Source organism: Oryx dammah, unplaced genomic scaffold, assembly GCF_014754425.2.
Source record: "Oryx dammah isolate SB20612 unplaced genomic scaffold, SCBI_Odam_1.1 HiC_scaffold_8, whole genome shotgun sequence".
Lineage (NCBI taxonomy): Eukaryota > Metazoa > Chordata > Mammalia > Artiodactyla > Bovidae > Oryx > Oryx dammah.
This window is the reverse complement of record NW_024070192.1, coordinates 33,893,946-33,908,007: the sequence shown is the minus strand read 5'-3', so window position 1 is coordinate 33,908,007 and position 14,062 is coordinate 33,893,946. Positions and strand designations below refer to the sequence as shown.

The window sequence follows — 14,062 nt, the reverse complement described above, 5'->3', positions numbered from 1 at the left end:
CCTGGTGGTCCAGTGGCTAAGACTCCAAGCTCTCAAAACAGCTCTCAAAATCCCTGGTCAGAGAACTAGATCCCATCTGTGGCAACTAAGACCCAGTACAGCCAAACAAATATTTTAAAAATTCTTGTCTCCATCTAGCTTATATTGAAAGTGAAAGCTTATAGCGAAAGTGTTAGTCTCTCGGTTGTGTCCAACTCTTTGTTACCCCATGGACTGTGTAGCCTGCCAGGCTCCTCTGTCTATGGAATTTTCCAGGCCAGACTGCAGTGGGCTGCCATTTCCTTTTCTAGGGGATCCTCTCAACCCAGGGATTGAACCTGGGTCTCCTGCATTGCAGGCTTATTCTTTACCATCTGAGCCACGTGGGAAGCCCAGCTTATATTATAGTGCATCTCTTTGTATGTGTGCATGAGTGGGGGAGGGGAAATAATAAACAAGATTAGTGAAATGTACAGTATCATAAATAACAGTAATGAAAAGAGAATAAAACAGGGAGTGGATGCGAAATGTGGGGGAGGGGCTGAAGTTTTAGATAGTGTGACCAGAGGAGCCTCAGTGAACGGTGACTTCTGAGTAAAGGCTTAAAGGAAGTGAAGGACCGAGCCTTGTGGATACCTGCCGCGGGGCAGCCCCACCTGGACACCCGTCTCCAGCAGGCAGAACACGGTGCAGTGTGGCGGAGAGACAGTCGTCCCAAGCTGACCTTCAAGCCTCGAGGCCTTGTCAGCTGATTCTGTGGACACGCGGGGAGGCCAGTCTACTTCCCCCACTCCCTACCTGAGGGTTGGAGCAGGCCCTCCGCAGACAGGATGTGGTCTGCTGGCCAGATATGGCCTAGCCACCAGACCGTGGTTGGCTGGGCCACCTCTCCCAGGCCCTACTTGTCCTCCAGCCGGCAGGTATGACTGGACATGGGATCCCTACAGCTTCCCCAGGAGCAGAATTCCAGGTAAGGAGGCTGGGGTCTCAGGGAGTGGGCCACCCCAGGCCAGGCCTCTGTCTGGGTGCACCCAGAATGGGCGGGGGGTGCCAGGGGCCCTTCAGGACCCCTTAACTCCAAGTTTCTCAGGGTCTCTAACTTCAGATAGATGGTGCAGTCCCTATGTCTCTCCTGGCACTTCTTTGGCCCCTCCCACCACTCTCTATTCCCTAAAATGGACACTCAGATAAAGTGACGGAGAGGGCATAACAGGCTGACTGTGCTTAAAAAAATACAGCTTTCATTTTCAGCATTTTTTTTTTTCCTGTAGCAAAATAGTGCAGGCACCCTTTAATTCCAGCTCCGAACCCCACTCCATTCTTGACCGGCCACCTCCCAATCCTTCCTCATCCCGATGCCCTCAAACTCTGCCCAGCCTCACTGCTAAGCCAATTATTCCTGAACCCCAGGCGCATCTGATTCAGGGATGGAGTGAGGCCTGAGATGCTCTATTGCCTGTACCACTGAGAAACAAAAGCCAATGTTCCTATGTTAGGGAACCATTGGTTAACACAACCCGCCTTGGCCGGGCAGGATGAGAAGTGCTCGCCTAAGTGGTCTCACAGCAGGAGGTCCCAATAACACTAACGGGGAGAATTCAGGAGAGGCCACAACAGGATGGAGACAACCAGCCTCCCAGAATCCTTTGCACTGGGGTCCATCTTGGCTGAGAGATGCGTGTGCCACCAGGAAGGACCCGAGTCAGACCATGGGCCAAGCAAGCTGACTGGCCAGAGGCAATCCCGAAGCTAACCCCCTCACCACAAAACCTGAGACTGCGAGCCACATGGCAGAGCAGTCCTCCTGCGTTCCCTTACGCTACTGCTCTCCACCTGGCGCCTTCCCAGTAGTCTCTTGCTTGGTAAGCATGTGTGTCTCCTTGGACTACTCATTTCCCAGCGTTGGACAAGAGTCCACTCTTGGACCCTGGAAGGGATCCCGCTTCCTGCAACACTGACGTAGCTGACATTGTTGTGTCAAAATGGCGACTTGACCACAGCCTGTTTGGTGGCCAGAAACCATCTGCAGAGCCGCAGGTGGCCGCACGGGGGCGCCGGGTCAGCCCACGAGCTCTGGTCAGGAAGGCTGGTCAGAGTTCCCCTTCCTTCTCCCCGAGAGCCACGGCAGAGTGCAGGGAGAGAGGACAGCAGCCCACAGGAGGGGCCTGAGGTGTCTGTGCTAAAACCAGCCTGGGGAGGCTTTCCTGGTGGTCTCATGGCTAAGATTCCCTGCTCCCAAAGCAGGGGGTCCGGGTTCAATCTCTGGCCAGGGAAGTAGATCCCATATGCCACAACTAAAATCCAGCACAGCTAAATAAATAAATCTGGGGCTTAGGTACAAGTTGGGGGGGCATTCCTCCATCATGTGGCTGTGTGCACTGAACCCCTAAAAGGACTGTTATGGAAAGAGAGACGTCCGGGATGGTGAGGTGGGAGGAGTGAGTCGAGAACCCTCAGTGGGTCCAAGCAGGTGGGCAAGCACAAAGGAATGGGGTGGATGGTGCTTCTAGAGAAAAGGTATGACAGAAAACAATTGACACAGTTTAAGGTTTATTTCAAATCCTAAAAGGTGATGCTGTGAAAGTGCTACACTCAATATGCCAGCAAATTTGGAAAACTCAGCAGTGGCCACAGGACTGGCAAAGATCCGTTTTCATTCCAATCCCAAAGAAAGGCAATGCCAAAGAATGTTCAAACAACCGCACAACTGAACTCATCTCACATGCTAGTGTAGTATTGCTCAAAATTCTCCAAGCCAGGTTTCAACAGTATGCAAACCAAGAACTTCCAGATGTTCAAGCTGGATTTGGAAAAGGCAGAGGAACCAGAGATCAAATTGCCAACATCCATTGGATCATAGAAAAAGAAAGAGAGTTCCAGAAAAACATATACTTGTCTTTCATTGACTATGCTAAAGCCTTTGACTGTGTGGATCACAACAAACTGTGGAAAATTCTGAAAGAGATGGGAATACCAGACCACCTGACCTGCCTCCTGAGAAATCTGTATGCAGGTCAAGAAGCAACAGTTAGAACCCGGCATGGAACAACAGACTGGTTCCAAATAGGAAAAGGAGTAAGTCAAGGCTGTGTATTGTCACCCTGCTTATTTAACTTATATACAGAATACATCATGAGAAATGCCAAGCTGGATGAAGCACAAGCTGGAATCAAGTTTGCCAGGAGAAATATAAATTAAATAACCTCAGATATGCAGATGACACCACCCTTATGGCAGAATGTGAAGAAGAACTAAAGAGCCTCTTGATGAAAATGAAAGAGGAGAGTGAAAAAGTTGGCTTAAAACTCAACAGTCAGAAAACTAAGATCATGGCATCTGGTCCCACTACTTCATGGAAAATAGATGGGGAAACTGGAAACAGTGACAGACTTTATTTTAGGGGGGCTCGAAAATCACTGCAGATGGTGACTGCAGCTACTACATTAAAAGACACTTGCTCCTTGGAAGAAAAGCTATGACCAACTGAGACAGCATACTAAAAAGCACAGACATTACTTTACCAACAAAGGTCTGTCTAGTCAAAGCTATGGTTTTTTCCAGTAATCATGTATGGATGTAAGAGTTGAACCATAAAGAAAGCTGAGTGCTGGAGAATGGATACTTTTGAACTATGGTATTGGAGAAGACTCTTGAGAGTCTCTTGGACTGCAAGGAGATCAAACCAGTCAGTCCGGAAGCAAATCAACACTGATTATTCACTGGAAGGACTGATGTTGAAGCTGAAACTCCAATACTTTGGCTACCTGATGTGAAGAACTGACTCCTTGGAACAGACTCTGATACTGGGAAAGACTGAAGGCAGGAGGAAAAGGGGACAACAGAGGATGAGATGATTGGATGGCATCACCGACTCGATGGACATGAGTTTGAGCAAGCTCTGGGAGTTGGTGATGGACAGGGAGGCCTGGTGTGCTGCAGTCCATGGATTTGCAAAGAGTCAGACATGACTGAGTGACTGAACTGAACAGGGGTACACAAAAGACACGCATCAAAGGAAGGATCCAAGATGTAGGGCTCAGGATACGGAGAATGGAATACAAGAGGAGGAAGAGTAATGCCTCCAGTGTGTTTTGACTGGCAAAGAAAGAACAGACACCCACTTCCTGGGGCAGGACAAGCAGAGGATCGTGGATCCCTCCAGAAGAGGCAACCCCTCTTTTGGAGCCAGCTCCTCCTGCAGCCGCAGCACCGCACCACAGAGCCACCCGCCAATCCACCTTCCCCAGGGCCGGCACCTTGCCCCACCCCGTGCAGACTCCGATTGGCCCTTCTGGCACCCTCCCCTGCCCAAGAAATCCAGCACCTGGGGCCACCCCGCCCAGAGAACCTCTATCTGCTGCGGTCTTGGCTGTGGATAGGGGCTGAGGCTGAGTCAGAGAGAAAAGCTAGTGAAAAGTGAAACTAAAGTGGCTCAGTCGTGTCGGACTCTTTGTGACTCCATGGAGGTCTCCAGGCCAGAATACTGGAGTGGGTAGCCTTTCCCTTCTCCAGGGCATCTTCCCAACCCAGGGATTGAACCCTGGTCTCCCCCATTGCAGGTGGATTCTTTACCAACTGAGCCACAAGGGAAGCCCAAGAATACTGGAGTGGGTAGCCTGTCTCTCCTCCAGGGGATCTTCCCGACCCAGGAATCGAACTGAGGTCTCCTGCATTGCAGGCGGATTCTTTACCAACTGAGCTATCAGAGAGGCAGAGTCAGAAAGGAAAGCTAGGAAACAAACCAAATGCCCACAAGAGGAACAAGGGACTAGTTAAACTAGTTAAAGGGATGACAGCATGTTCACGAGAGAGAATTCTTGGCCCTGTTAGAAGCATAGCTTTCCAAGGAAAATATTTCCATATGGCATATTTCAGTGTTAAAAAGGATGGGGGAGGGGTGGGGCTGGACGGCAACTAAACACAGGCTTGAAGTCAGATAGACCTGGGTTCACATCCAGGCATAGCCACTTCTTATCTGGGTCACCGCAGGTAGGTGATCGGCTTCTCTGTGCCTTTGTTTTGATAAGTACACCCATTTCACGGTGCAGTGGTATTTTAAGGTGATACATGTAAAATGTCTAACATGGTACCTGGAACCCAAGAGACATTCAAAAAACTGGTTCTGGGATTCCCTTGGTGGGCCAGTGGCTAAGGCTCTTTTGCTCCCAAAGCAGGGAGCCTGGGTTCCATCCCTGGTCAGGGAACTAGATCCCACATGCCCCAACTAAAAGATCCTGTGTGCTGCAGCTGAGATCCAATGCAGCCAAATAAATAAATAAATATTTTTTGAAAACAAAAAAACAGTGGTTTTTATGATGGCCAGCATCGGTATTATTCATGAAATATACCGAATGTTAATTGCTAACATGACTGAGTAGAAGGGTGCGAGTGATTTTTATTTTCTTTCTCGGCTCATCTGCATTTTTCTCCGCAATTTTCCTTAGTGAATGTGTATTTATGTTTGGCTTAAGGGGTGAAAGTTGGTATGGAGAGAGGAGAACGAATATGGGTGAGCAGGGCAGTGACCTTACCAGCAGCTTCCTTTGCAGCGCGCCTGCGTGGCAGGCCGCCCCCAGCGCTGCCTGCAGGGCGTGGGAGACCACGTGACGCATGCAGGCCTCCGGCGTCTGCTGCCGCTGGGCCGCCTCGATCTCCAGCAGCAGGGCACTGCACACGGAGGGAGACACCAGCTCAGGATCCACGAAGAGGAACACTCTGAGGGCAGAGGTGGGGGGGCCGGGGGCTGATGAGGATGACCGTGGGGAGGAGGGCCACTGGAGGGGCACCCTCAGAGCCTTGCAGACTCCCCCCAAGTTATTTACTTCCTCCAAAAACAGGAGCTTCGAGTTCAAAAGTCTGTGGGGGGAGGGGTGGATAACACTAGGGAGCGGTGGGGACTGTGGCAAAGAACAGCAGGCACAGTCCTTTTGGGGGGCACCTCGTCGCTCTGAGGACCTCTAGTCTCCTGTCTAGGGAAACTCCAACTGAAATGTCGCTCTCCGCCTCAGCGTTGTGCCCCAGTGACCCCGCTATCCTCCAGGAGGGACCGTATATCCTTCTCACTGAAACTGGAACTCCAAACCTTAAGTGAGCCCCATCTCTCATCGCCTTCATCATACCGGAAAACCAGTCTCACCCACCCTTTCCTCCGTACTCAATCCTCCCACCCTCTCCTCCGTACCCAACTGTCACCCAGGCTCTCTGATGCCACGTCCTCTGGGTCCCTTCCACTCCCTGCACTTCCATGAACACTGAGCCTCAGGCTGCCCCTTTCAGTACCAGGTCAGCAGAGGTACCTGCGGGGAGGAGGCTCTGCACCCCCTGCCCCACCCCCAATCCCATCAGCTCCTCTCTCCAGCACGAGCAAGGATGTGTCCTCAATCTTATCAAAAGGGGCTACACTCACAGCCCAGACGTCATGGTGTGACTGTGGCCTGAACTACTTAAATCCTGGAGCCAACCCCCCGCTGCCTGATGCTACATCATAGCCAAGGGCAGGCTGGAGGCAGAGCCACAGAACCGCAGCATGGCCCAGGGCTCACATCCACGTTCTGCAGGTGAAAATGCGGGAGCTCTGAATCCAGGCCAAGAAGAAAGACCTGACTGCTCTCCGGGACTTCCAGGGAAGGACACATCCCATTCCCCCTGGAGGACGACGTCCCTTCCCCCCTGGAGGACATCCCCCATGGCTGGACAAATGAGAAGCTCTGCTGGGGCTCCTCTCCGTCCAGCCTCCCGGCTCACCCTCCCGGCGGCAGCACGCTGGCCGGGGCCACTCACCTCTCCCGGTAGGGGTACAGCTCGCTTGTCAGGTTCTGCTCGGCAATGACCAGCCTCTGGTACAGCGTCCCTGCAGAGCAACTGCTTCAGCCAACCAGTCCCTGAGTCTCTGGCCCCTGTTCCCCACTTTCCCAGAAGCTGCTGGAGCTTTCGAGCTGCCTGGAATCCTGAGAGGAAGGCGAGATCTCAGGTGGAGCTGGGAGTGCTCACCTGGGACGGCCGTCTCCGTTTTCAGCCTGATGGCACAGTCCAGGGCGATCGTGCAGTAGGGGGCGGGCAGGGTCAGCAACCTCATGCAAAAGGCGTATGTTCTCCGGTGGAGCTCCTCTGTGATGCCTGTGGCCTGGGTGAGAGGGAGGGGTCAGGGTGCCAAGAACCCTGGGTCACAAAGGGCCCTGGCTGGGGTGGGCTGATGGGATGGGAGAAGAGCCAGAGACCTGGGCTCACACTTCCCTCCCAAGTCTACACCTTTAGCTTCTTCTCCCATCATCTCTAAGACTCCTCCCCTCTTGACACCCCATTCAGGTTTCCCAGGTGGCGCTAGTGATACAGAATCCGCCTGCCAATGCAGGAGGTGTAAAGGACATGGATTCAGTCCTTGGGCTGGGAAGATCCCCTGGAGGAGGGCATGACAATCCACGCAGGTATCTTGCCTGGAGAATCCCATGGACAGAGGAGCCTGGGGGCTACAGTCCATAGGGTTGCAAAGAGTCAGACACGACTGAAGCGACTTAGTATGCACTCATGCAAGACACTCCATTCACATTTATCAAGGTGGAAATTCATCCCCATCCTGTTCCTCCAGCAAATCAACTCTCCTCCCAACCCTTCTGCTCTGTTGGGGTTGCACCTTTACCCCCTGCCCCCCACCTCCCCAGTTTCATCTCTTCATGTCCCAGGGCAAGGACAGGGCTAAGGGAGGAAGCCAGGTAGGGGCAGGCAGCAGTTCTTCCAGGCTTGCCAGGCAGAGACCCGGTGTCTCCTGGGTGTCCAGCCTAGTCACTTGCGGGGTCACCACGACCACCCAGACCCTCAGCCCAGCTCACCTTAGTGAGCACGTACATTAGAGTGTGCAGCAAGGGGATGATGATGTGGCGGGCGTCCTCACTTTCTGCCTGGAAGACAGGAGAGAGCACAGGGCATGGAGGGGGCCAGAGGCTGGGGGGACTTGCTTCATCCCAGTGGGAGATGGGGTGGAGGCAGTGTCCCACCAGGCCAAGGGGTGTGGAAAAGGGGCCAGAGCCTGCCCTGGCAGAAGAAGAGCAGTGGGGGTGGGGAGGGCGCACGGGTGCAGGAGCCCAGGTGTGGGGGGAGGGGAACAGGGACCTCCATGGGGGAGGGGCAGCAGCTGGCAGCAAAGGACAGGTGAGTCCCCAGCCTGGAGGACCCTGTGAGTGCAGCTTTCCCAGGTCTAGAGCACTGGGTGGTGAGAAGGATGATTATAACTTTGACAATTCTTAGTAGTCATACATTTATGTTGGTGGGAGCTTTTTGTTTCTGTCGAGTGACATGGGTTTTCCATGTATGGTGGTGTTCTAGAGATTCTTTCTGAAAGATGTTAACTCAGGTCAAACAATGGAATCAATGTGCGAATACTATTGCTCACAGGAAAGTACAGGAGAGGGAGAAATATGGTAGAAACCAAAAGACCAGAGTGCGGGGAACATGGGGCTGATGGGCAGACATGGCCCTTCTTCCTCTCATCCCCTCCTGGAAGCCCGAAAACCTACCTTCTTCAGCTCTCCGAGTGAGAACCCACCCACCTTCTCTGAGCAAGAACGCACCTTCCCCAACTCTCTGAGTGAGAACCCACCTTCTCCAGCTCTCTGAGCAGGATGCGGACCAGCACCGGGCTCTTTCCAGGATCCCGCTCAACCTTCTTGTGCAGGGACCACCTCCACATGCCTGGGCCAGGAGAGGGTGGGCACAGTGCTGAGCAGGACCCTGAGACTTGGAGCCCCAGAACCCCAAGTCTGATCCTGCCCCCCACTGCCTTGGGTGCCAGGCTCCAAGCCCATGGGTAGGCTTCTCACACATGGGGGAGCTCTGATCTTCACCCCAGTGGGCAGTGAATTCCCAGGGCAGAAAGGACAGAGGTGGGATGCTAGTGGGGACAGGTGTGTGCACGTGGCTTCTGGAGCTCAGCCACGTGCTGGGGAGTCCTTGGGGCCTGCAGTGCCAGGGGAATCTTATTTGCAAGGGGAGTTGGAGAATGTGGTTAAGAAAGAGGATGGCAGACCCACGATGGGCTCTGCCACGGTCTCTGGGAGGGCGAGCCAGCTAGCAGAGAAGGCATCTGGGTTTTTCAGGCCCCAAGGACTTCCAGCAGGATGGGGTCTTGGCTGAAAGCCTCCCTCATCCTGTGAGCTCCGGGTCGGGGCACTTTCCTGAGAAGGCATGGGCAGAGCTGGCTGGGGCGGTGACGGGGTAGTAGGGAAGCCAACAGAGTGCACGGAGGACGGCTGGTTCTCACCTCGGTTGCTCTGCAGGGCGGGGGCCTGGGCGCTGAGCTCTCGGAGCACAGCCTGCACGCTCCGCTGGAGATCCAGCTCCACATCTGGGGTGGGGGCGTGGAGAGGGTGGGGGCGGGGAGGCTTTTAGGCTGGGAGCTCTGAGGCTCAGCTGCCCCAGCCTTACCCTCCCTCCCACCTCCTCTTTCCCTGAGAATGTCTTTAGCCTCTTCTTCAAGCCTCAGAAGGAGCCCAGAAGCAATCAACTTAGAGCTGGCAGCCTGCATCCTGGCCAGGGCTGGAAAACAGCCTTTTGATCAGAATGTTTGTGTTCTTTGTACAACCAGAGTATCTCAGGGCGAGGTATATATACTGCCAGAGATATGTGGGACAGTCCCATTTGTTTCTTTCTGGTGGCACCATGAGCCATGTGGGATCTTAGTTCCCTTACCAGGGATCAAACCCTGTCCCCTGCAGTGGAAGCACAGAGCCTTAACCACTGGACTGCCAGGGAAGTCCCATGAGACAGTTTTCAGTGGTATACAGGTGATCCCCAAATCTGAGTAATTCTGCACTGATTTTAATATATAGAAAAACTATGTAACTAGTTCCTCGACTAGAGTGAAGAAGCTAAAATTTAAAGTCAACTTAAAGAAATACATGAGCTAAATGGCAGGAGGTGACAAAGACTCTCTTCCTGACCAAATTCGGGATCCTCGAAGCCTTTTTCTCCACTAGGCTCTCAGCACAGCCCCTGTCCTGTCCCTGGCCTCCCAGCCCAGTTTTAGAATGAATCCTGCTGCCAGTCATTCGAGAAGCCCCGGCTCGATGATCAAGTTCTCTATTCCCCACCTTTGATGGGTAACTCCTCAACCTGCCTCCAGCAAGAGTCCTGTTAGGACCGTCTGTCGAGAAACCCCCGGCCCTGAGGTTCTTAGTAGTTTTCCACTTACCGACCTCTCCCTCTGTTTGTTGACTGCAAACCCCCTTACGTCTTTGCCTTATTTAGAGCTGAGCCTCATGCCCCTCCTCTATTGCAATCATCTTGAATAAAGTCTTCCTTAGGGTTTTTTTTAATACATATATAATTTTACTTATTTATTTATTTTTGGCTGTGCTGGGCCTTCCTTGTTGCTGTGGGCTTTTCTCCAGTTGTGGCGACCAGGGGGCTACTCTCTGGTTGCAGAGCACGGCCTCTAGGGTGTGCGGCTTCAGTACTTGCAGCATGCAGGCGCGGGAGCCGCGGACTCAAGGGCTCCAGAGCACAGGCTCAGTAGTTGTGACACTCAGGCATGGTTGCTCCTTGGCACATGGGATCTTCCTGGACCAGAAATTGAACCCCGGTCTCCTGCACTGGCAGGTGGATTCTTTACCACTGAGCCACTAGGGAAGCCCCCGTTAGAATTTTAACAAATGTCAAGATAATTTTTTTTTCCTTTAACAGCAGCGTGCTGACATGGCAAAACTCTGGAGATGGTAACTGACATTTGGAAAGCATGGTAGCTGTGAAAATGCACCTAACTCATCTCCCGCTACAAGGAGTTTAAGGGATCCAGGAGCTTGGGGCTGTCGGGCTGTGAAATCCATCGCTTTCCAGCCAATACGGACAGCAGCAGGGATTCTAAAGCCAGCTCGTCCTCAGGAACCTTTGTGGACGGTTGACTTGTTCAGGGGTTCCTCAGCCCGTGGTCAGTCTAGCACATTTCCACCCAGCCCTTCCTTCCTTTCTCCTTCTTTCAGTGTTGGGCTTGCCCCACAGTCTGAGCGCTCGCTCCTCCAGCCCTCACCGGCTCCCTGTCTGTTTTCTATCCCACAGGTGTTTCCCCACATGAAGCCTTGCATGTCCAATCTTGTCTCCTCCGTCTGCTTTTTGGAGGATCAGGACCAACACAGGAAGCACGGCAGACACTCCCTGTACCATCAATTCCCCGTGCAGTCTCTGGTTGCCAGTACAAACCACACACCCCAAAAGGTTCCGCTTTTGCCTGAGCTGTCAGGAAACTTACAGCCACATGGAGGCCCTGCCTCAAAACCCTGCTCATCTCAAGAGATGGCGATTTCTTTCCTTTGCTCCTTTTGGGGTGCTCCTGCTTTACAAACATATATTTTAATTCTTCTCGGGTTCCTTTGAAAGTAGGTAGGACGAAGGCATGGAGAAGGCACTGGAGACCCACTCCAGTACTCTTGCTTGGAAAATCCCAGGGACGGAGGAGCCTGGTTGGCTGAAGTTCGTGGGGTCGCTAAGAGCTGGACATGACTGAGCGACTTCAGTTTCACTTTTCACTTTCATGCATTGGAGAAGGAAATGGCAACCCACTCCAATGTTCTTGCCTGGAGAATCCCAGGGATGGGGGAGCCTGGTGGGCTGCCATCTATGGTGTCGTACAGAGTCAGACACGACTGAAACAACTTAGCAGCAGCAGCAGTATCAGGACGAAGGTGAGAACGTGAAAGTGTTAGGTGCTCAGTTGTGTCCGACTCTTGGAGACCTCATGGACTGTATGTAGCCCACCAGGCTCCTCTGTCTGTGGAATTCTCCGGGCAAGCATACTGGAGTGGATAGCCATGCCCTGCTTCAGGGGATCTTCCTGACCGAGGGATCAAACCCAGGTCTCCCGCATTGATGGCGGGCTCTTTGCCATCTGAGCCAGCAGGGTAGATAGAGAGGACAAATCTAAAAACCCAGCAGGTTGCAGCCCAGGAGTCAGAGTTTGTTTAGGTCAAGGCACCCCATGCTGTCACAGTCATGGACCCACTTTTCCATGACTCTTGCGTGGACCCTTGCAAGTCTGGGGTCGCCCAGCATCCCTGATACTCTCACTTTCCTCCGGCCTCTCACTCACCCCCCTGCCCAAGGCAGGTCCAGGTCTGAGTCTCCTTTGGGCTCCGAGCAGGAAGTGGGCAGGTGTTCCAGTCCACATTAGCCCACACGGCCACTCTGCTGGGCAGTGCAGCATCTCCCCAAACTGGGAAGGAAATTATTTTGCCTGGCAAGAAGGCTTGTCCCAAGCCATCCTTCCATCTACCTAGTTTCACATGGCATGAAGATGAATGTGTTAATGCAGGATGAGTTAAGCTTCCCACGGTGGCTCAGTGGTAAAGGATCTGCCTGCAATGCAAGAGACCATGGCTTGATCCCTGGGTCCGGACAATCCCCTGGAGAAGGTAATGGCAATCCACGCCAGTATTCTTGCCTGGGAAATTCCAAGGAGCCTGGTGGGCTACAGTCCATGGGTTGGGGCCGGTGTGTTGGGGGGAGGGGTCCCAAAGAATCAGACATGACTGAAGCGACTGAGCACAGGGTGTGTTATTTAAAAAATATGCTACGTTCTGTCTCTTCTTTCTTCCTTTTCCCCGCCACCCCAACATGGACCACACAAAAGACTTAAAACTGTGATATTAATAACTGTGTTTTCCTCACTTATTAAAAGGGTAGCCAAACCTTTGTCTTTGGAGCCCTAGGTTCCCCTACTGTTTTGCACAGGGAGTTATGTTTTTATGTTTCAGAAAAATAGAGAAGTTAAAAAAAAAAAAAAACTCTGCCAATAGCCCGGGGAGAAAACCCCTAAATAAATCCTGTTTTCGAAAGTCTGGGCAGCCGGAACAAACTCAGGCTTTGGTCCACATCTGGTTTGCAGACATGTCTTGTTTGGGCTTGCAGAGTGTCTTTGGGGAAAAAAAATTGAACTAGCTGCCAACATTCACAAATGAGGAGATTTTGCATAAAAGCTCAAATTCCTGGCATCTCTGGAAAGTCTGTCAACACTGGGCATGCATTCTTCTCCCAGGTGCCAGTGACAGGGGCTGGGGAGCAGCTGCTCTCCTGAGACAGGGCATGGCTCCTCCAGGGCTTCAGAGCGGTCACTCTCCTTGTTTCCCTTACTTACATCCTTTCCTCGGCCCCTTGACCTTGAGACCCCTGGCTGTCTGATTGAGACATTCACGCTGGTTGAAGGCTGCTGCTTTTTGTTAAAAAGAAGACTGGCATATAGATGTCAATGCTACTCTCTCAATTCGACCCATCCTCTCCTTCCCCCGCTGTGCCCACAAGTCCACTCTCTACATTTGTGTCTCTAGTCCGGCCCTGCCAACAGGTTCATCAGTACCATTCTTCTAGATCCCATATATATGTGTTAATATATGATACTTGTTTTCTCTTTCTGACTTACTTCACTCCATATGACAGACTCTACTAGGTTCATCCACATCACTCACTACAAATAACCCAATTTCATTCCTTTTAATGGCTGAGTAATATTCTACTGTATATATGTGCCACATCTGCTGTATCCATTAATCTGTTGATGGACATCTAGGTTGCTTCCCTGTCCTGGCTATTGTAAATAGTGCTGCCATGAACACTGGGGTACCTGTGTCTTTTTGAATTATACACTACCGTGTTTAAAAACAGATAGCTAGTGAGAATCTACTGTATAACGCAGGGAGCTCAACTTGGTACTCTGTGATGACCTAGAGGGGTGGGATGGGGGGGCGGTGTGGGGGAGACTTAAGAGCAAGGGGGATGTTATGTATACTTACATCTGATTCATGCTGTACAGAAGAAAGTAACACAATACTGTAAAGCAATTATCCTCCAATTTAAAAAAAAGAGAGAGAGAAAGTGGCAATTTGAGGGTAGGAGGTCAGATTCTCCAAGATTGTGAGGATACAAGTGTTGTGGGGACCCCAGGAAGGAGGAAAACCAGGGCTGGCTGGGACAAAGTTGATGGGTGGTGGCAGAGATCTCAGATGGGGGAGCTAAGCACCAAACTCTGTGCACCTGAGTGCCCCTGGTGTGTGGTGTGGTCTCCTAGGCCACCTTGGCCAGGGCGCAGGAATGTCCCCAGAGGAGC

The 14,062-nt window shown here is 52.3% G+C and overlaps 1 protein-coding gene across 1 annotated transcript in view; it reads right to left on the bottom strand.

The window, feature by feature from the left end:
• PIK3R6 (phosphoinositide-3-kinase regulatory subunit 6) overlaps window positions 1-14,062 on the bottom strand; it is a 47,626-nt gene that overhangs the window by 18,831 nt on the left and 14,733 nt on the right. The window contains exons 3-8 of the mRNA XM_040243379.1: window positions 9,233-9,316; window positions 8,573-8,664; window positions 7,806-7,874; window positions 6,970-7,102; window positions 6,760-6,829; window positions 5,511-5,694 (exon numbers count right to left, since the gene is read on the bottom strand). Of these exons, the coding sequence (XP_040099313.1) occupies window positions 5,511-5,694; window positions 6,760-6,829; window positions 6,970-7,102; window positions 7,806-7,874; window positions 8,573-8,664; window positions 9,233-9,316 (632 nt within the window). The remainder of the gene's footprint in view (window positions 1-5,510; window positions 5,695-6,759; window positions 6,830-6,969; window positions 7,103-7,805; window positions 7,875-8,572; window positions 8,665-9,232; window positions 9,317-14,062) is intronic.